The 23,611-nt window shown below is 46.9% G+C and overlaps 1 protein-coding gene across 1 annotated transcript in view; it reads left to right on the top strand.

The window, feature by feature from the left end:
* LOC139260355 (cGMP-dependent protein kinase 1) overlaps positions 1–23,611 on the top strand; it is a 1,295,119-nt gene that overhangs the window by 770,959 nt on the left and 500,549 nt on the right. Inside the window, exons 6-7 of the mRNA XM_070876878.1 lie at positions 18,520–18,597; positions 21,720–21,814. Coding sequence (XP_070732979.1) covers positions 18,520–18,597; positions 21,720–21,814 — 173 coding nt within the window. The remainder of the gene's footprint in view (positions 1–18,519; positions 18,598–21,719; positions 21,815–23,611) is intronic.

Raw genomic sequence — 23,611 nt, 5'->3', positions numbered from 1 at the left:
GCCGAATGGCCTACTCTTGCACCTATTTTCTATGTTTCTATGTTTCTATGAGTCAAAATCTCTCGACTCTGCTCCAGCAATGTGCCTTAATACCAGCCTGTATGGGTCAGCTGCTGCTGCACTAGTGCCCCATTCACTGTCCCGTAATCATCATCCTGTGCCTGCTGTGGGAACAGACTGTCAGTTGGCATCGAGTAGTGCCGAATTATGGCTAGTTCTCAGATGCGGACTCATGCACTTAAGGAATCGGAAGGCAAGGTACCAATGCTGGAGGCGCCATCAAAATTTGACACAGAATTGCCATAAATTCCACGACAGGCTGGAGTGGACACTCATGGAGTAACCATGCATCCCATGGAAGAAATCTTCCTCTACACAGCAGAAATGTAGCGAGTGGACTCTCCACACTGTCAAAGCCTTGCAACGTGTCGTGAACAGACCGAAGGGCTGGTGTACACAATCCTGCTGAGGCATTAATCCTCTTTTCTCGCAGGCCTGTGAGGTTGGAATCCCTCGGTATTAAACTGAGGTAAGGCGTGAATATGTTCTCTAACCAGCAGGTTCCGACTTCTGCTAGGACCTGACCATTTGCATCTCCTCATGTACACAGTGCAACCTGCCTGATAGCTCGCGAGCTATATCTTCCAGGGTGGCTGTAGCTGTGACAGTGAATGACACCCAGGGGCCGAAATTGCCCCTTCCCATAAGGCTTCTGGCTCCCCGAAAGCGCCGGCCACAGGGCAGCGTGGAACGGCCGCTGAGTCTCCCGCGGCAGGGCGGCCATTTTGAAAATGTCCCTTCCTCAGGTTTGGAGTGAAGTAAGGGAACGCTCCGCCCGTTTTCCTTCCGCCGTGTACACGCGCCGACCCCATACCGACAGGCGGGGGGAACCCCTTCGCAAAGTTGCCCCTCGGGAAATTGCTCTTTTGCGGAATTGCCCCGCGGGATTCGTGCCACCCACAGCTTTTGCTGTCGGTACGCGCTCTGTGGCTTGGCAGCGCGGCCGCCCTTAAAGGGGCGGTGCGGCTGAATGCCAGGTCGGGCTGACACTCGTGGCCGCGGGTTCGGCCGGGCCGCCAGCAGCCAGCCTGGCGCCCTCTCCTCTCGGTTGCCAGGCCGCTGGCCCAGCCGAAACCCTCCCTGGTGGCCCAGTGTTTGCCCACTGAAGTGGCTGCAGACTTTGCAGCGACCCTACCCTTTAACTGAAAGGGAGAGATGTTGTGGCCGGCCAGCGCGATGACATCATCAGCGCATCGCTGACGACGGACAGTGGTTGCCACTCTGCCCCGCCCCCACTTTGCCCCGCTAGTGACGGCCGCTCTGCCCCGCCCCCACTTCCGCCCCCGTGAGGAGGCCACTTCTGCTCCGCTCCAAAAAAAATCTCCAAAGTGCTGAATTTCGACGGTTAGACCGGCCCATGAACACATCGAAAATGATAGGTGCGCCTCCTTTCAAGCGGTGTGCAATTTTGGCTCCCCAAAGTGCCAAGGGATTGTTCAGCAGTGTAGTTCGTCCTGACCTACAGAAACGGAACAGGAATATAGGTTACAACACTAGCTGTAAGGCATCTCATCAAACAGGGCTTACATGGCAATATACCGTGTGACAGTGTTATGGTTGATTGTGTATCTACAGTGTCAGCCAGTGGCTCAGTGGGAAGCACTCTCGCTCTGAGTCAGAAAGTTGTGGGTTCAAGTCCCACTCAAGGGACTTGAGCATAAAAATCTAGGCTGACACTGCAGTGCACTACTGAGAGAGCGTTGTACTGTTGGAGATGGCGTCTTTTGGATGAGACGTTAAACCGAGGCCCCATCTGCTCTCTCCGGCAGACTTAAAAGATGCCTGGTGTCCTGGCCAACATTTATCTCCCAATCAACATAACAAAAAAACAGATTATCTGCATCATCATCATAGGCAGTCCCTCGGAATCGAGGAGGCCTTGCTTTCACTCCCAAAGTGAGTTCTCTGGTGGCTGAACAGTCCGATACGAGAGCCACAGACCCTGTTACAGGTGGGACAGACAGTCGTCGAGGGAAGGGGTGGGTGGGGCTGGTTTGCCGCGCGCTCCTTCCGCTGCCTGCGCTTGACCTCTTCACGCTCTTTGCATTGAGACTCGAAGAGCTCAACGCCCTCCCGGATGGACTTTCTCCACCTCGGGTGGTCTTCGGCCAGGGTCTCCCAGGTGTCAGTGGTGATGTCGTACTTTACCAGGGAGACTTTGAGGGTGTCCTTGTAACGTTTCCGCTGCCCACCTTTGGCTCGTTTACCGTGAAGGAGCTCCGCATAAAGCATTTGCTTAGTGAGTCTCGTGACTGGCATGCGTACTATGTGGCCTGCCCAGGCGAAGCTGATCGAGTGTGGTCAGTGCTTCAATGCTGGGGATGTTGGCCTGGACGAGGACACTGATGTTGGTGCGTCTGTCCTCCCAGGGGATTTGCAGGATCTTGCGGAGATTCCAAAAGTACTTCATTGGCTGTAAAGCGCTTTGCGAAGTCCGGTGGTCGTGAAAGGCGCTATATAAATCCAAGTCTTTCTTTCTTTCTGTTAGAATGATTAAGTGAGTGAGGGAAGGATATACGAAGATGAGGATAGCAGTAGCACTGTGCTTGGGGGAAGCTAATTGTTTAATTCTCCGGCTGTGCTTCCTCTATGCTCTCAATGCCGACAATCTCCAATGTTGCCTCTTTGAATGGAGTCCTGTTCCGGTGGAAGTCGGCTCCCCACTTTTAGAAGCCATCTTGTTCTGCACGTTTTAGCACTTTTCAAGAGCACAAGCAGCAACACCCAAGTGCCTAACCCTGTACGAACCCATTACGTGTATGAGTGAATGATGAATCATGCAGCTAGGTTGTGTTCGAAGGATTGACTGTGTCCAGACCTTTCATGGTGTTAGTGTGACAAGCGATTCCGCTGTAAGTTGCAGTTTGAATTTGTGCCATGCTGCTGAATTACTTTGCATGGTTAGAATCAAAGGGCTCGAAGACATCTGAGTGTTTTTGCGGGCCAGCATTAAAAGCGTAACAGGTTGTAAGGAACACTCTGCGGCCGGAATCACCCCCGCCCCCGCCATAAGCTCCATTACCACCTCTAAGAGGCGGAAATGGAGCGGAGAGGCCTTACCGACGGGGAGCGGACGTATGGGCCGATCTGACCGACAATGCCGCCGGGACGGAAGCGGCGGGAACAGGTTTCCGCTCTGCCCGTTTTCCCACCGTGTTGGGCACACGCCGACCCCTTACCAACCGTGGGAAATTGCCCCGCGGGACCGCCGGTCGGTGCCACTGACCGCTTTCCCCGGCGGGCGACTCCATTTTATTTTGTCTTATCGGCCGACTGCCAGGTCGGGCCGACAATTATGCCCCCCGGGTTCGGCCGGACCGCCAACACCCCCCTCTCTTGGGTGGCCAGGCCGTTGACCCGGCCAAAACCCTCCCTGGTGGCTCAGTGGACCCAACTGACAATTCTGCAGCGTTTGCAGCAACTGAAGGGAGGGACGTTGTTGCTACGTCAGCGTTTATGTCATCAGCGCGGCGCTGGTGACTGGTCGGGGCACTGACCCGCTGCAGGGGCACTTCCGCCACACAGTTACCTCGACATCCGCTCCATCCGGAAAAAAAATCAAAGGTGAATTTCTCCAGTATCTCCGCCCCATGGGTTAGGGCAGTGAAAACTGTTGTGTATCTGTAAAGCATGCACTCCCATATTCCACCACCAGGGAGCACATCCCCTGAAGTCCCAAGGGATCCCAGCATCCCTTGGCAGCACTGTATATAAGCCGGCCCCTAAGGCCTGTTCCTCACTCTGGAGTGTCTTATTAAAGACTGAGGTCACTGTTACTTTAACCTCCCTGTGTGCAGTCTCTTCTGTGTTAGGAACATAATAACTGGCGACGAGCATACGAATTCAACGCAAAGATGCAGCAAATTGTGGGCATCCTGGAGAAGTTCTCGGAGGGTGAGGACTGGGAAGCCTATGTCGAACGGCTAGACCAGTACTTTGTAGCCAATGAGCTGGATGGAGAAGGAAACGCTGTAAAAAGGAGAGCGGTCCTCCTCACGGTCTGCGGGGCACCGACCTACAGCCTCATGAAGAATCATCTGGCTCCACTGAAACCCACAGATAAGTCGTATGAGGAGCTGTGCACACTGGTTCGGGAGCATCTTAACCCGAGGGAGAGCGTGCTGATGGCGAGGTATCGGTTCTACACGTGCCAGCGATCTGAAGGTCAGGAAGTGGCGAGCTATGTCGCCGAGCTAAGGCGACTTGCAGGACAATGTGAATTTGACGGCTACCTGGAGCAGATGGTCAGAGACTTTTTTGAACTGGACATTGGCCACGAGACCATCCTGCGAAAACTTTTGACTGTAGAGACACCGACCCTCAGTAAGGCCATTGCGATAGCACAGGCGTTTATGTCCACCAGTGATAACATCAAACAAACCTCTCAGCACACAAGTGCTAGCAATGTTCATAAATTAACTGTAACTGTGTTTGCGAGCAGAAATGTACAGGGCAGAAACCACGAATCTGCAACTGCCAGCAGGCCTCAGGTCACCCAGATGACTCAGAGTCCGCAACAAAGGATGAATGCTATGCAAAACACGCCTTGTTGGCGTTGTGGAGGCTTCCATTCAGCTTATTCATGTCGCTTCAAAGGGTATGTTTGCAAGAGCTGTGGAACAATGGGGCACCTCCAACGAGCTTGCAGATGAGCTGCAAGCTCTGCAAAACCTGCTAACCACCAAATGACAGAGGAAGATCAGTCCATGATGGATCAAAGCATTTTTGAGCCTCAGAGAGAGGAGGCAGATGGTGAAGTACACGGGGTGCACAAAATTTTGACGAAATGTCCACCTATAATGCTAAATGTAAAATTGAATGGCTTACCCGTAGCCATGGAACTGGACACTGGCGCTAGCCAATCCATCATGAGTAAAAAGATGTTTGAGAGAATGTGGTGCAACAAGGCATTCAGACCAGCCCTGAGCCCCATCCACACGAAACTGAGAATGTACACCAAAGAGCTCATCACTGTCCTGGGCAGCGCCATGGTCAAGGTCACCTACGAGGGCACGGTGCATGAACTGCCACTGTGGATTGTCCCGGGCGATGGCCCCACACTGCTTGGAAGGAGCTGGCTGGGCAAAATTCGCTGGAACTAGGATGACATCTGAGCGCTATCACATGTCGATGAGGCCTCATGTATCCAGGTTCTTAACAAATTTCCTTCCCTTTTTGAGCCAGGCATTGGAAACTTTTCCGGGGTGAAGGTGCGGATCCACTTGGTCCCAGAGGCATGACCCATTCACCACAAGGCGCGAGCGGTACCTCACATGATGAGGGAGAGAATGGAAATCGAGCTGGACAGGCTGCAACGTGAGGGCATAATTTCCCCAGTGGAATTCAGCGAGTGAGCCAGCCCGATTGTTCCAGTACTCAAAAGTGATGGCACGGTCAGGGTTTGTGGCGATTATAAAGTACCTATTAATCGTTTCTCGCTACAGGACCAATACCCGCTACCTAAGGCAGACGACCTATTTGCGACGCTGGCAGGAGGCCAGACATTCACCAAGCTCAACCTGACTTTGGCTTACATGATGCAGGAGCTGGAGGAGTCTTCGAAGGGCCTTACCTGCATCAACACACACACGGGCTGTTCATATACAACAGATGCCCGTTTGGAATTCGGTCGGCTGCAGCGATCTTCCAGAGAATTATGGAGAGCCTACTCAAGTCGGTACCACGCATGGTGGTTTTTCATAATGACATATTGGTCACGGGTCGGGACACCGTCGGGCACCTACAAAACTTGAAGGAGGTCCTCCAGTGACTGGATCGAATAGAGCTGCGGCGATCATGACGGACGGCATTCGGCCCACAGACGCCAAGACAGAGGCTATCAGGAACGCGCCCAGGCCACAGAACGTCACGGAGCTGCGGTCGTTCCTGGGACTCCTCAACTATTTTGGTAACTTCCTACCGGGGTTAAGCACCCTCTTGGAACCCCTACATGTGTTATTGTGTAAAGGTGAGAACTGGGTATGGGGAAAAAAAAAATAATTGCTTTTGAGAAAGCCAGAAACATTTTATCCTCCAACAAGCTGCTTGTATTGTATAGCCCGTGTAAAAGACTTGTGCTGGCATGTGATGCGTCGTCGTACGGAGTCGGGTTGCAACCTGTCGCCTATGCTTCCAGGAGCTTGTCTAAGGCCGAGAGGGCCAACAGCATGATTGAGAAAGAGGCATTAGCGTGTGTGTTTGGGGTAAAGACAATGCATCGGTACCTGTCTAGCCTCAAATTTGAGCTGGAAACCGATCACAAGCCCCTCATATCCCTGTTCGCTGAAAACAAGGGATAAATATTAATGCCTCAACCCGCATACAAAGGTGGGCACTCGCTCTATCAGCGTATAACTATACCATCCGCCACAGGCCAGGCACTGAGAACTGTGCGGATGCTCTCAGTCGGCTACCATTGCCTACCACGGGGGTGGAAATGGTGCAGCCTGCAAACTTGTTGATGGTGGCGCAGCCCGCAGACTTGTTGATGGTCATGGAAGCGTTTGAAAATGATAAATCACCTGTCACGGCCCGCCAGATTAGGACTTGGACCAGCCAAGATCCTCTGCTGTCCCTAGTAAAAAACTGTGTACTGCATGGGAGCTGGGCCAGCATCCCCGTTGAAATGCAAGAGCTAATCAAGCCGTTCCAGCGGCAAAAGGACGAGCTGTCGTTTCAGGCAGACTGCCTGTTGTGGGGTAACTGCGTAGTGCTACCCAAAAGGGGCAGGGAGATGTTTAACTCGGATCTCCACAGCACACACCCGGGTATAGTAATGATGAAAGCAATAGCCAGATCCCACGTGTGGTGGCCCGGTATCGACTCTGACTTAGAGTCCTGTGTACGGCAATGCACCATGTGTGCTCAGTTGAGCAACGCGCCCAGAGAGGCACCACTAAGTTTGTGGTCCTGGCCCTCCAGACCATGGTCGAGGATCCATGTCGACTATGTGGGTCCGTTTCTCGGTAAAATGTTGCTGGTGGTGGTGGATGCTTTTTCAAAATGGATTGAATGTGAAATAATGTCGGGAAGCACCGCCACCGCCACCATTGAAAGCCTGAGGGACATGTTTGCCACCCACGGCCTGCCTGACATACTGGTCAGTGACAACGGGCCATGTTTCACCAGTGCCGAATTTAAAGAATTCTTGACCCGCAATGGGATCAAACATGTCACCTCGGCCCTGTTTAAACCAGCCTCCAATGGGCAGGCAGAGCGGGCAGTACAAACAATCAAACAGAGCCTTAAACGAGTCACAGAAGGCTCACTCCAAACCCGCCTGTCCCAAGTACTGCTCAGCTACCGCACGAGACCCCACTCGCTCACAGGGGTGCCCCCGGCTGAGCTACTCATGAAAAGGACACTTAAAACCAGACTCTCGCTGGTTCACCCCAACCTGCATGATCAGGTAGAGAGCAGGCGGCAGCAACAAAATGTAAACGATGGTCGCGCCACTGTGTCACTGGAAATTGATCTGAATGACCCTGTGTATGTGCTAAACTATGGACATGGTCCCAAGTGGATCGCGGGCACGGTGATAGCTGAAGAAGGGAGTAGGGTGTTTGTAGTCAAACTAGACAATGGACAAATTTGCAGAAAGCACCTGGACCAAACGAGGCTGCGGTTCACAGACTGCCCTGAACAACCCACAGCAGACACCACCTTTTTCGAGCCCACAACACGCACCCAAAGGATCAACGACACCACCCCGGACCAGGAAATCAAACCCATCACGCCCAACAGCCCAGCAAGGCCAGGCTCACCCAGCAGCCCTGCAGGGCCAACAACACACCAGCCCAGCGAGGGCACAGCCAACACACCAGAACAGACATTTGTACCGAGGTGGTCCTCCAGGGAAAGAAAGGCTCCCGACCGCCTTACCTTGTAAATAGTTTTCACTTTGACTTTGGCGGGGAGTGATGTTGTGTATCTGTAAAGCATGCACTCCCATATTCTGCCACCAGGGAGCGCATCCCCTGAAGTCCCAAGGGATCCCAGCATCCCTTGGGAGCACTGTATATAAGCCGGCCCCTAAGGCCTGTTCCTCACTCTGGAGTGTCTTAACAAAGACTGAGGTCACTGTTACTTTAACCTCCCTGTGTGCAGTCTCATCTGTGTTAGGAACACAAAAAATACCTTTAAAAAACAGAAGGTGCACCCCGTTTGGGGCGGGGCTCAATTTTGGCCCCTCTGTCTCATGCAGATGTAGAGAAAGCTGTTCAAGTAGCCTTGGCAGCTTTCATCAAATCTACAATCAACATTTGCAACCAGATACCCTGGGTATTGCAGAGAGTGTTCACCCTATCTGCTATCTGCTGCTCGGTGTTTGTGTGACTTTTCTGGGGAGGGTGTCTTGGTACGTAAAACAGGGCAAGTGCTCCTTCACTTCATGGAGCACGATCTCAAGTGCTTCTCAGTAAATCTAGGAACACATTGTACAGCACCTTCCAATTCACTTTGGTCAGTCATCTTCAGTCACCCAAGCATTGGTCAGTAGAGAATGCAACCCTTTAAATAGCTGCAGCGCTGTGTGAAGATTGTTGGCAGCTCACACAGCTGGTTATTTAGGCAGCCCATTCTGTGGGTGCAAATATGCAAATTGTGAATTCTAGGTGAAAAACGTCAGCGACATCTCTGGTATTGCCTGTCAGAATTGTGCCCATTAGGAATTTCTACCCTAAAAGTTTGCACGGCCTATTAAGTGAGTAGAAACTGCAATGGGGTGTATTCCTATTGGACCTATCCTCACAAACCTATGTTTGAAACAACCCATCTACATCACGATGAGAAAGTGATTCAATACATGTTGAGCTAATGAGCTTCGAATTTGTCAGAATCCTTAACTGATATCTGTAAGTTCGCTCTCATACAGTCTTTCAGACATTTTATAAAGAAACAAAGAACTTGCATCTATATATTGCCTTTCATATCCTTAGGATAGCACAAACCTCCTGCTTTACAGCCAATTACTTTTAAAGTGTAATCACTATTATGGAAGCAGCTATGTAAGCTAGTTTATGCAAATCAATGCCCCACAAACAGCAATGAGATAAATGACTAGTTAATTTTTTGGGGGTGATTTTTGTTCAGCATAAATGCTGCCCAGGTCATTGAGAGAACTCCCATGGGATCTTCTACATCCACATAAATAGGCAGCTGGAATCTTGGTTTAACATCACTTTAAAATACAACTGAAGTGTTGTGCTCTCTCAATGCTGCACTGAAATATTATCCTAGATTATGTGCTCAAGTCCTGGAGTGGGACTTGAACCAACGACAGTCTGATTCGGAGGTAAGAATGCTACTATTGAGATGAGCTGACACTTGTTTGAGCAGATTACTGTCTCGGAAAATTACCTGTGCGATTTGTTTTTTTGGAGGGGTTTGTACATCGTGTCGCCATAGAATCCTAAAATCTTACAGCACAGAAGGAGGCCGTTCTGCTCATCAAGCACCTGCCAGCTCTTTAAAAGAACTAATACAATTATTCCCACTACCCGACTCTTTCCTCATAGCCCTGCAAATTTTTCCTTTTCAAGAGCAGGGGAGTTATCCCCAGTGTCCTGGCCAATATGTATACCTCAAACAACATAACAAAAAACAGATTGGGCCCAAGTTTCCACATGATTTGCGCCTGATTTTTAGGAGCAACTGGTGGAGAACGGACTATCTTAGAAATCGCAATTCTCCACAATTTTTTTTCTGCAGTTCTAGTCAGTTAGAACAGTTCCACTTTGGAACAGAGTTTTTTCTTCAAAAGGGGGCGTGTCCGGCCACTGACGCCTGATTTGAAAGTTTCCACAGTGAAAACGTACTCCAAACTAAAGTAGAATGGAGCAAGTGAAGATTTTTGTAGAACTGAAAAAACCTGTTCTACACATTAAAAAATCAGGCGCAGGTTACAAATTAGGCGTCCAGAACGAGGTGGGGGGGAGGGGGAGGGAAGTCATTAAATTCTACAATAAATCCTTATTTATATGTCTACAAATATTATACAAATAAATCCAACCTGAATAATTTATAAGCCAAGAAAAGATTAAATAAACCATCTTCCTACCTGTGTGAAAGTGCTTCAGCCAGGGAGAATTCTGCAGCCGTTCATGCCGCTGAGCGGGGGGGGGGGAGGAGAAAGCGGTTTGTTGTTGTGGAGGGGAGGGAGGGGAAGGAGACAGTGAGAAGGGAAGCCTCAGTGCTGATGGCAATGTGATTTTATTAAAAAATGTTCAAAAATTAAACAGCTACAAAGAACTACAAAAATGGCCGAGTGCCAGTGTTTTTTTTCACACTGAGCATGCGCGAACGCTCCAACGCGCACACGCAGCGTTGCCGGCAGGAAAAAAACTAATTTAAATAGTACCCGCCCCCTCCCACTTACAAAATCGACGCGAGTGTAGGCTCCGCCCCCCCCGGGCGCCGCGCCAAACAGACAAGGAGCTGCAAAGCGCTCGAGAATAGCGTGTTTTTTTTCTGGCGCCGTTTTAGGCGCGAAAAACGGGCGCCCAGCTCGGAGGGGCGCTCGTTTTTTATCCTGTGGAAACTTGGGCGCATTATTTGGTCATTATCACATTTCTGTTTGTGGGACCTTGCTGTGTGCAAATTGGCTGCCCCGTTTCCTACATTACAACAGTGACTGCACTCCAAAAATTATTTCATTGGTTGTAAAGAGCTTTGAGACATCCAGTGGTCGTGAAAGGCGCTATATAAATCCAAGTCTTTTTCTTTTTTATTCTTATTAGGTTTCACTTTCCCATCGTGATATAATTTGTTGCCTTCAGTTACAGAGGTTATAATGACAGAAAATACAATCATCTTCAAATTTCTCATTACATTTCTTGTATTGATTTACTGTTCTTTGAGAGTTTGAACAACAATTTACATTTCAATAGTACTATTGTATACAGAGAGAAATCGCAGTGAGCTTTTCCAGACTGTGGTCATGAAGCAGAAGGTAAAAAGGGAAGAAGCTGACAAGAGTGCATTCAAAAAAGGAGGGTCTTCAGGAGACATTTACAGACAGAGAGGGGTGTGGCATGGTAGAAGGAGGGCAGGAGATTAAGAGGAAGGGCATACTGACTGATGATGCAGCCACTGATGGTAAACAGAGAGTGAGAAGTAAGCTAGTATTGGAGGAACAGGAAGTAGGGAGGCCACAAAGGGATTTGAAGGTGAAGGGTGACAATCTTAAAGTTATTTCCCTGGGACACATGAAGCCAGTAGGACAGGAGTGATGAGGATATTGCTTTTAGTGAGGAGGTGAACTTCAGCCATGGCATTTTAGATGACTTGTAGCAATGTATGGCTGAGGCTGGGAGACTGCCCAAGAAATTGTTGTAGAGTCCAACTGTGAGATGATAAAGACATAGCTCCAGGTATCAGTAGCAGACAGAGGAGCACTGAGGTACTTCAAACCTCTATTGTCAGAGGCAATGTCCCCATGTTTTTTTCACAATTTGCATTCACTATCTTGGCTGTGAATTCCTTCTTCTGAGTAGGTACTAACTGTTAACTGGCAAGTCCATTTGCTAGTGTTTGGCTTTTTCCTAACATATAATCATGGATAGACAGCAATTTCTAAATGCAGACCAAGTCTCCTATGAACCAAAACCTATTATGTTCCAGCATTTGTTTAGCATGGCTAGGCTTGTCAATTAACCTCTATTACACAGTATAGGACTCACTGCAGAAGGCAGAAAATAATGTGCCATATAACCGTTGTGCACAGGCCTAAACTACATGGTCTGATTTATTACAGACACCAAAAGACAGCACAAAATATTTAGCAGCACATCAGTTTAAAACGTAATGAAAACAGGATCAGCAGACAAGGGGGTAACATACCCTTTCAGAATGGTGATTTTTTAGAGTCTGATTAAACAGAATTTGTAGATGAAATAGATGGATTTGTTTTCTGGTAGACCTTCAAGGTGAGGCATTGTACACGGCCAATGCAAATTCTGCTTTACCCAAGGGGTTTCCTCTGCCAGAGCTAATGCTTTGCAATGCACATTGTCCTTATGTGATGTAGCTTTTTTCATATTACAGATATTTATTTTCAAGTAGACAAAGTGAGGGTTTAAAATATTTTGCACTTTGTCTGGATATTGTCATTTCTTGCATATTTTCCCTTGGTGTGTTAGTGGTATAGCTGACTGGGACAAAGATGGGAAGAGTTGGTCAACTTGCCACCATGATAGCCTACTGAAATCCCTTTAGCAACTCATCAATTATAAATAGAGATTTATTTGCGGGGGGGGGGGGGGGGGTGGAAATTTGACTTGGGTGGGGATGCAAAGCAAGTGGTATCGCATCTACCGCCCGTGAAAGGAATGAAATATCGGCTGGGGCGTATAGCTGGCGCAAGATGACATATCGCCATTTTTGCGTCCGGCCCAAGTCAAATTTCATCCCCTGGATCTGTAGACAATAGTATAAATCTACAATTATACTGAACTGTTTCCCTAGGGAAAATAATAGAGATATAAAACCAAACCACTTACAACGCAGTTTGTTTGGCAACACAATAGCCCACTATGTTTAAATTCCATTGGAACATTTTTGAAAAATGAGTTGTGTTTATGTTACAATATATCACATCTTAAAGTGCTTCACATGAGCTACTTTTGAAGTGCAGTCACTGTTGTTAGGCAGGCAAGTCTTGGGCACATATTGGGTGGAAAATTGCCTCCGGCCCGAATGTTTTTAACGAAAATACCCGGTGGTCCCGTAAGATTGCGGTCGGAGGCCTCCATTCACTGCGCAGCATTCGAGAAGATGACTTCCCCGTACGTATGGAAATCCTGGAGTCACATGGGCCTGGAGCACCAATCACTGGGTAGTATTCTCATTGATAAAAATGGGAACTCTGTTTTTATGAGTTACCATTACTATTGATGAGAAGACCCTCCTAAAATAAGAAACATAGCACAATAAATAAAAAAACAACTCACATATTTAAAATTAAATGAAATTAAATGTAATTAAATGTTTTAGAAAAAATATATATTTTGGGGGAATTTTTTTAATGTATTTTAATCGGGTTAAAAATAAACATACCTTAATGGACAGTGTTTTGAATATAAAAATGAATGATTAAATTTATTTTTTATATGTTTTAAAGGCGTTACACTGGTAAAAGTAGACTATACACCTGCTTTTACCAGGTGTAAAAGTTTGAAGGATATTTGCTGGGCATGAGTTGGGCAAATAGCCCAATCTCTCCAGCGCGATGTCCTTCTCCCGGGGATAGAAACATAGAAACATAGAAAATAGCTGCAGGAGTAGGCCATTTGGCCCTTCAAGCCTGCACCGCCATTCAATAAGATCATGGCTGATCATTCAACTTCAGTACCCCACCCCAGCTCTCTCTCCATAACCCCTGATCCCTTTAGCCGTGTGTAAAGTCCTTACTCTACAGCATAAGAACATAAGAACATAAGAATTAGGAACAGGAGTAGGCCATCTAGCCCCTCGAGCCTGCTCTGCCATTTAACAAGATCATGACTGATCTGGCCGTGGACTCAGCTCCACTTACCCGCCCACTCCCCGTAACCCTTAATTCCCTTATTGGTTAAAAATCTATCTATCTGTGATTTGAATACATTCAATGAGCAGGCCTCAACTGCTTCCTTGGGCAGAGAATTCCACAGATTCACAACCCTCTGGGAGAAGAAATTCCTTCTCAACTTGGTTTTAAATTGGCTCCCCCGTATTATGAGGCTGTTCCCCCTAGTTCTAGTCTCCCCGACCAGTGGAAACAACCTCTCTGCCTCTATCTTGTCTATCCCTTTCATTATTTTAAATGTTTCTATAAGATCACCCCTCATCCTTCTGAACTCCAACGAGTAAAGATTCAGTCTACTCAATCTATCATCATAAGGTAACCCCCTCATCTCCGGAATCAGCCTCGTGAATCGTCTCTGTACCCCCTCATGAAACCACACGAGGCACGTTCCAGGGACAAGGCCACTCTGTGACCTTAGTTCTTTATTACAGGACTCCAGAAGTGATGACCCTCCATGGGACCTCCCTTTATATACCTGTGTGATCAGGTAAGGAGTGTCTCCCACAAGTTCACCCCCTGTGGTCAAGGTGTGCATCTAGGTTGAGTGTATACAGTAATACAGTGTTACATTGTAGTTACAAACATGACAGTAAGGGCCACATCTAACTCCCTTTTGGATATATCTAACGAGCTGAAGAACTTCCTGTGGCAGAGAATTCCACAGGTTCACAACTCTCTGATGCGTAGATTCCGTCAGAAGAAAGCTTGACAGATTGGAAAAGCCGGTTTTCGGCGCATGCACATCGCGCCCCGAAAAGTGGCTTTTACGAGGCATCATTGGGTCGGTGCACACTTCGTACGCACCCGGCGAGGCCACAACTTTCGGCCCGTTACCTCATTTAATTGCTGCCAGAGGTAATACCAGCTCTGGCCATCAGTGAATATTTGGTCATTACCAGGTGTAATGAAACCCAGCTCCAGGATTATGACAGACAACATGGGTCAGTGATAAAGCCACAAGATCCTCCACAAGCCTAAAACTGACAACAGTCTCCCAGAGACCGATAAGGCATGACTTTTCAAACTGAGGATCACAGGCAGTTGACGAGGTTGTCAGACTTCTGACCATCTGATATTTAGCATCCCGTGCATAGGACCATGGTGTCTTGAGAATTCTACGTCTGTATCTTTTCCGTGCGTGTTGGGTAAGTTATTTCTGTTGCTGTTCATCCCCAGTAATCATGACACATGGTATTCCTTTGGGTAGCTGACTCTGTCTTTTAGACGTTGGAACATTGAAACATAGAAAATAGATGCAGGAGCAGGCCATTTGTCCCTTCGAGCCTGCACTGCCATTTAATATGATCATGGTTGATCATGCAATTTCAGTACCCCACTCCTGCTTTCTCTCCATACCCCTTGATCCCTTTAGCCGTAAGGGTCACATCTAACTCCCTTTTGAATATATCTAATAAACTGGCCTCAACAACTTTCTGTGGTAGAGAATTCCACAGTTTCACAATTCACTGAGTGAAGAAGTTTCTCCTTATCTCAGTCCTAAGTGGCTTACCCCTTACCCTTAAACTGTGACCCCTGGTTCTGGACTGCCCCAACATCGGGAACATTCTTCCTGCGGCTAACCTGTCCAAAACCGTCAGAATTTTATATGTTTCTATGAGATCCCCTCTCATTCTTCTAAATTCCAGTGAATATAAGCCTCGTCGATCCAGTCTTTCTTCATATGTCAGTCCTGCCATCCTGGGAATCAGTCTGGTGAACCTTCGCTGTACTCCCTCTATAGCAAGAATGTCCTTCCTCAGAAGTTTGGCAAATTTGCTGGGAGCCCTCCCACACTAAAACATTTAAGAAATACTGATGTGCATCATCCATTATCCACCCTTTATATTTGATTACTCTTGCACACACTTACTGACCTCTTATTGAATGCACTGATGGTCTCAAATTTCACTGCAAATTGAGGACAGGCCCGATGACTGCCCACAAGGCCATGGGTGCCTGTGACAGCTTGTACCATTTACTGATGCTGCCAGTAACTTGCTGTGAGGCATGAATAGTGTCAGAATTTCACGCTGTGGCCTCTGACCCCACTAATCTGCCTCAGTGAGTACCACAACTTGAAATTCAGAAGGGTCTTTTACCTTTCTTGAATGTCCTACAAACTATTTGTCCAAATATTCTTTTAAAGCCCATTTCATTGAATAGAAATAACGGGGGAGTGAAAGTGCAGTACACTATAAATTGACGAGCGCCATCGTAATTGAAGGATTTAACCTGCAGGCCTGTCTGACAGATACAATAACTATTCCCTAATCCACCATACTTCACCTCGTGCTCAACTGTAACCTAGCTTTTACATTAGATTCTACAGGGGTAATTTTAACTCCTGGACTAAGCCAGCAAAGTGCCCGGTCACTTTTAACAAGCTGGGCATCATTTAAATGCAGCGGGCAAGCTGTCCACCCGAAACAGGCCCAATCAAGGCAGCTCGCCGGGCTCCTGCTGACAATTACAGGGCAGCCTCGCTTGCACTAGGGTAAATTGTTTACGGTGGGAAGAGGTGGGGGAGGGCTTATGCGAGGGCACCGGGAGCAAGGAATAAGGAAGTTGCAGGAGGGGACCCCTGGGCAGCAACGGTCCAAAATAAGCGACAGAACCATAATCTGCATATATTTAATTGGTGCACAGCTGAGTAAGGCGGGCACATCGACTGGCCGGTTAAACATCAATGTAATAAAGGTCACAGGGTGGAAACAGAAAGTGTGCCGCTTGCATTTTAATTCCCATTCTACCCACATTTGACCGGCGGAGGAAGTTAAAATCCCCCCCTTTGATTATTGAATTGATTGTACTGCTGAACAGGTTGTGTATAATGAGCAAAGGAATGTGACATCAGAGGTGGACCAATCGAAAGCATGAGCTGCAAAAGTGCAGGAAATGTGTTAACAATCCCAGCATACAAGCGCTTCAATGAAAAGTCACAGAAATTCCAGGAGTTTTCTATTAACACTCCAATAGCTGGACCTGTACAGTAGTCTCTGAAACAGTGGCACTGAATTGTTAATCACACTCAAAGGGGCCACGGGAAGCTGCTGAGGGAAATGGGGCAATTCACACTGATTATCTGGCTTCTTTACCTCCAAAACATTAAATTTAAGATCCTTATTCTCCTCTTCAAATCCCCCCATTCCCTTGCTCCATCTTCCCTCTGCAACCTCCTTCTGACTTACTTCTCCTCCGTACCCCTTGACCTTCCAACTTTGGCCTCCTGTGTACCTCTGCTCTCTCTGCCCCACCATTGATAGCAGAGCTTTCAACCACCTAAGTCCTGCTCTTTGGAATTCGTTCCCTAAGCCCCTCCATGTCTTTCCTTTCTCTCCTCCTTCTCGAAACTTATTTACGCGCCCAAGTGTAACCTCTCTCCCCTGGCTTAGCATCGTGTTCCTCTTACGATTGCACAGTAAAGTGCGTCGGGATGCCTTGTATGTTAAAGGCGCGATATTAATGCGGGTTGTTGTTGATGAGATAACAGGAGATAGTTGTCTGAGATTGGAACGAGGGTGCCTTTTGGGACAGAATAGAAGGATCTTCACTCCATACCTGCCCATATCGTACTCAATCTGGGAGTGCTTGATGCTGACACAGGACAAGCAAAATAGAGCATGCATTTCTCCTAGTGGCCTAGTGAGTAAAGTTATCAGCCAACGAGACTCGAAAATGTGAAGTTGCATTTATAGTCTGTGATTAATTAGCTAACCTCTGCCGGGCAGTGGTCGGGGCACGATTAAATACCTGAATGCCAAGTGCAGGGGGAAATAAGCCAGGGTTTGCACTCTTAATTGTAACCCAGTGTTCCCTACTGGAATGTGCACGTGTGTAGACATTGGGTAAGAACCGATCATGAGAGCAAAGACACCTCTAAACTTCTTGTTTTAATTGATGCATCCCTCCTTTTGCTTCGTTTTTCAAGTTATACAACATAGAGATATTGGGGTAATTTTGAAAGTATGCACCATGCCTTTTAAAATTGTAATTGTGTCTGTTGAATGCAATGTTATAGCTGCGAGCTTTCAGAACTGTGCTGGCACTGGGTGAAATTTCCCACCACTAATGCATACTCAGAAAACTACCCGTATTGTTACTTTAATATAGTTAGAAAATAAAAGCACACAGGTTCCATGCTAGATTAGGGGCTAAACCTCTTCAGCTCTGCTTCAACACTACCTTGAGAATGTTGCTTGGACGCTGTGCTGTGACTGCCTTCAACAAATGTTGGTGTTGCTAATGCTGCCTCTCTGTCTCCCTCTTGTGTTAGAACGGCTTAGCAAATGCTTCAGGGTTACAGAACATAAGCCAAAGCTGGTGTTAAATGTGTGTTTCAGTAAACAGTTCAGTACATGGTTGGGGATTTAGAGCATGTAAGTCATGTACTTCCCCTAGTGGCCTAGTGAGTAAAGGTACCATCCAACGAGTCTCGAAAATGCAACGTTGCATTTATGGTCTGTGATCAATTAGCTAACCTCTGCCGGGTAGTGGTTGGGGCACAATTAAATACCTGAATACCAAGTGCAGGGGGAAATAACCCAGTGTTCCCGACTGGAATGTGCACATGTGTAGACATTGGGTAAGAACGGGATCAGGCTGGGCCACGATGCACTCAACAGTTGAATAGCCCAGTGATACTTACCATCAAGGCTCACTCGGGTAAGGCTGGAGGGCTTCAGGAGAGGAAAAAGTGAAACAAAATGGGATAAATTTTGCGGAACCACATGAAGCTGCTTTTGAATGTCAAATGATTTAGCATTGCACGATTTCGATCTGATATTCATGTCCATTCGCCAGCCATTGAAACTGCCAGGTCAGTGAACCAGCTGCTCATTCAATTCGCTATTGAAAATTCAGGAGTGGTTGTGATGGATTTTCTTTTCTTTTTCTCGCAGACATACTATGAAGATGGGGAGTACATTATTAGACAGGGAGCTCGAGGAGACACTTTCTTCATTATTAGCAAAGGAAAGGTAAGTTATCTCTGGATACTAACCATATTGGGAGGCAGTACTAAGGAATTACAGTGAGGACGCAATGACAGCCTGTGTAGGATCTTTAAGGCCGCTGGAATTTATTACTCCGCATAGTATTAGTACTGAGGTTTTCAAACACAGGAGAAAAAGGTAACAATACAATTTTGTTTGAGATAAAAAAGAACAAATTCTCCCTTCACAGAGGATTCTGACACAAGCTGAACTGTTGGTTAAAGCTTCCTTAAACTTCCAATTCACAACATTGGACAGGTGTCACGCCTACAAGTTCTGTAAGAGCAGGACTAGGTTAGATGTTAGGGTGTTCTTCTTTTCCCAAAGAATAGTAGAACAGGCTGTTGCTCGTGTAGTGGCTGCTGCTTCACTGAAATCCTTGAAGAGAGAGCTGGATCTGTTTCTGGCTGGGGCGGAGATCACCTCTTACAACTGAAAGATCTGGTTTTTGATACACTCATCCAAATATATATATTACAAATAACAGGGGCCTCTAGACTGTTATATGCAGATACTTAGTGCTGTTTTATAATGGAGCTGATACCCTCTGTCATCCTTATTATGATGGAAATTAATCTTAAATATTTAATTCCTTATATCCTCCAATCTACTAGCTAAGCTGCTTTCCTGAGGCAGCGTCTGTTACTGACGAGACTATCTCAGCCTTTTGTAAGAATGAAATATAAATGTTGAAATTTTTTCTGACAGTTGTATTGACTGGCATTTTTGGAGAAATTACCCATTTATCCAGAGCCCTGCTTATGTGAAGCTACTAACTTCAGCAAAGAGCATTTACAGCTTTGGAAAAATTGAAGTATTAAAAAAAAATGTAGCACTCAATGCATGGACGTAACTTTCAGTTCCAAAGGGGCACTTGTCAAAACTGGTATTCAGCTTCTATGGAACTAGAAGAGCAATTATTCAGCCAAGTAAACTTTGTTTAACCCATTCTCTGCAAATGCAATAATTTTCTAACCACAGAGAACTATTAATGTCGATTGTGTTCTCGCTCAATTTAACCTGAATGTTATCTTTCCTCATCTAAAGGTTTAGTAATACTGTGGAACTTGATTTACGTTAATGAGGTTATTATCCACTTTTGCAGTAGCAATCTCCCTCCTCCCCTCCCCGCTCTTTTTCTTGCAGGATTGTTTGAGATAATTAACATGACACAAAGAAAGATACAGGGCCATAGAGAAAGAGCAAGGCGGTAGGATTAGTTTTGGACTGTTCTAGTAAAGAGACATCACAGACACGATGGGCTGTGCTGTGGTCGAAGGGACACAAGCATACAGCACGAGCAACCCAATTTTCCTCTATGTGATGATTTGACTTCAAAGTGAGATTCAAACTCACCTGACTATATAAGTCACAATTAGGGCTACTGTGGACCAAGAAAGAAACCTTTTAAAATTAAAATGTCTGACTGCGATAGTCATGTCCATACCTACACATAATGGGGATGGGCTGTGTGCACGTGAACATTGTCCCCACTCTACTGACAAGTTCCTCCCTTCTTGCCTTTTCCCATATGACGTTTGCTTCCTCCTAACTTGTTTTGAAAGCGTACACAAACCTACTAAGACCTGAGCAGAACTCCAGATATATCGTTTGATATCCAATGTATTTCTTACAAAAGAATTTGATTTTTGATACATTTTCTTAAATTTAACTAGCACAATCATTTCATTGACTTCTCACTTTGGGGGGGGAAGCTGCATTGTGGATTATAATTCTGAATTATAGTTTGGGCTCCAGTCCCTCTGTGTGCACATCTGAGCAGGCTGTTCGATGGAGCCCTTTGTGGTAGTGGAGAGACCTGTTTCATGGAAACTCAATGCATCCAGCTGGGCCCAAAGTAGTATGTGCCCTTTCACTGAATCGTCAGGTGCTACCAGCCCTGCTTGGGAAGAGTCCCCTGCCCTGTGGGTGAGGGGAATGAACAGCAGATTTAGGTGGTGGGAGGGAGAATTCGGTACAAGCAAGACCCAGAGAAATGTCCATATGTGTTTCCAGTAATTCACCTTTTACAATGGATTCTTGCTGCCTGAGTGGATTAGAGGGTAAATGTGTTGCTGGGCGATACGCAAAATTCCAAACTCCATTCTTGGACTGCGCTGAGTGAGCTGACTTCAGCCCGGGGAAGGCAGTCGGGTGCTGCATTTGGCCACAAGCCTGGGGTTGTGGAAATCAGTCAGGGCTTGTGTTCCACGTTAGTATCCACTGACCCAAGAGCTGATGTGTGGGCATAACTTGATGATGGAATCGGTTGTGAAGCCCCTTACGGTCGAATAGCCAGATGAGAATTAGGGCTAGACTTTCCCGAGAGCCCCTCAACGCCCGATTGCCTGCCCAGAAAACACACGAATGTTTTGCGAGTAACGCTGGCGAAAATTTCTATTATTAAGTTAAAAATAATCGCCCGGCGAGAAAATGGATCTTGCACCTTTATTTTCGGCGGTTTCTCGGCAGTTAAAGGGGAAACTATTAAAATGGGTGGTTCCCAACATTAAAAAAAAAATTTCGTCCGAGACTGCGGTTGGGGGGGAAAACTTAAAAAATAAATTTTCACAAAAAAATAATAAAAAGTTAAAAACATTCCCAAGACACTTTTAAAAGCTGATCACCATTTTACAATAAAAAAATATAAAGAACTTTTAACTTACCTTTCTTTGCAGAGTACTCACCTACCGTCCTGTTTAAGCAGTTTTCACCGGGCGGTTTCCTCGGCGATCTGGACGGGCTCCCGTTGAGGCCAAACTTATGCCCTGGCGATTTTCTCGGCGGTACACATCGGCGGTTCGGTCCTGGCGGGCGTTTTGAGATCTGGTCGGTATCATTACAAAGCTAAGGGGGAAACTTTCGCGGGCGGCTTCTCGAGTAAAAACAGCTGTACTGCCGGGAAACCCACCGAAAATGAAGGTGAAAGTTTAGCCCATGAGTAATAACCATGTGGGCGAGATCCCCAGGGGAGGCCTGTCAGTCCCTGCAGGATCATCTCCTATTACTTTGTGCCTTTGGGAGAGGAGGAAAGGTAATTCGGACTCAAGAGAAATGGTCTCTAGTCCCATATCTAAAAATGAACAATGTACTTGGTTTGTTGGCAGGTGAATGTAACGCGAGAAGAGACATCAAATGATGAAGCTGTATTTCTTCGCACGTTAGGAAAAGGAGATTGGTTTGGAGAAAAGGCTCTTCAGGGGTAAGTCTGATGGAAGATTGCTTGATTACAGAACGTTCTTATGAATTAATTTCTCGTTGAAAATGATGTGACTATTTTTCTTGTAAAGTGAAGGCCAGTTTGCACACACACAGACATAAGGCCAAACCACTCGGGTGGCTGGTTTTGTGAAAGGCTGAATTTTACTGTGTTATAGGAGCCACCACAGTCAAACCTGATTCTGTTGTCACCCAGCGTCTGCCTGCAGATACTTTGAGCAAAGCTGGGGCATATTGCAACACATTCTGGACTGAGATTGGCTGAGTTACAGCATAATACAGGGACCGGACCGTGGATCCCTGCGTTGTTCGGTTCCCACAAGCACTCGCCGCTTATTGAGTCCTTGCTTCTGTTGTTCCACAATCTGCATTGCTGCAAAAAATATCAATACAGATACCCCAGGAAAGATTCAAACCCTACTTCTCCTGCACGTGGAACTTTTCTCCAGATAGTGTCGTACCTGGAGCTCTGATATAACCATCACTTGAGGAACTAGTGCCTTGAGAGCTTGGATTAGGCTGTGGAAGAGCGTTGGCTTTCCAGTACAATTTCACCAAGTCCTTCTGTGCTGCAAACAATCGTCAGGGTCCTTGATACTGTTGTCTCTGCAGTTCTTTTGTTATCCCAATACATTAAAAAACAATGAGTGGTCACTACATCCAACTGCTATTTTGTCTGCAAGTGGCTAAGTAAGGGTCACGTTATGTGACCTAATGTTACTGTGACTGGCCTACTGTAAGTACCCTCAACTCCCCCCAACATTGGCATGCAACACATGCTGGGCAGACTGCATTGTCTGCCTATCGAAGCATCCATCCCCTTTGTCACCCGCCCTCCCTTGTGAATTCATGCAGTGTGTCGGTTGAGTGGAGGTGGATGTGCTGGCTCAGAGCACCAGCAGGAGGGAGGGGGCAGTGTACCTGTTAATAATTTTGGGGGTGGGCGGCTGCTTTAAGGGGCTGCGTGTTTTTTTTTCCTGTTTAAAAGCCGGTGAGCCAGCTGTGCGGGAGCCGCAGAGTGTAATGTGGCCGCACAGCTTAAGGGGAACATTGGAAGGGGGGGAGCCTGGGGCACAAGCACAGCTATCATCCGTGACCAGCGAAGTGGCCATCCCGTACAGAGAGGCTGTTCCAGTGTTCTCGCAGCACGTCGCAAGCTTACCATAAGCAAAAGAACTGTCAAGGTGGCGGTGAGCATAGCGTGCTAACAAAAGAAGGAGCAGAGATTGCATTAAACAGAACGCGGATAACACGAGCTACCCCAAGTACAGAGTCTCAAGAAATTGTATGGGTCCAAGGTGCTGAGCTTGTTTGCCCATCGCCCCTGCCTCAGCCGCCGGTAACCAAAAACCATACACCAGGCAGCTAGGCTTACTGTCTTGCGAGCTGCTTAACAGCTTGTTTGCCTAATATTTGGCTTTTAATTCGTTAAAGGTAAAAGCCACTTCCACGATGTGGATCTTCACAAAGTCCTACATTTGCAATAATAGGACAAGGATGCATTATCTATCGGTTAACTGTTTGAGTTCTAAGGCGGGGGACTTGACATGACACCGTGGGACACCACGATACAAACATTAATGCACATGTCTGAAACTTCCCTTTGTGCTATTTCAGTGGATGTGTTAGCCCATTTGTTAACTCCTCTTAAAATAGTGCAGGGAGGAATTTCAGAAGAATGCGCTAGGCGTTCGTCCATTGATAGCCCGTGGCCTAATTCCAGGGACCGGGAGTGATCGGTTGGTCAATCTCCAAGAAGTGTTGAGTCATCAGTCTTGGC

The sequence above is a fragment of the Pristiophorus japonicus genome, chromosome 3, assembly GCF_044704955.1.
Source record: "Pristiophorus japonicus isolate sPriJap1 chromosome 3, sPriJap1.hap1, whole genome shotgun sequence".
In the NCBI taxonomy this organism is placed as follows: domain Eukaryota; kingdom Metazoa; phylum Chordata; class Chondrichthyes; family Pristiophoridae; genus Pristiophorus; species Pristiophorus japonicus.
Note: the sequence above shows the minus strand (reverse complement) of the source record. Positions and strands in the feature narration are given on the sequence as shown.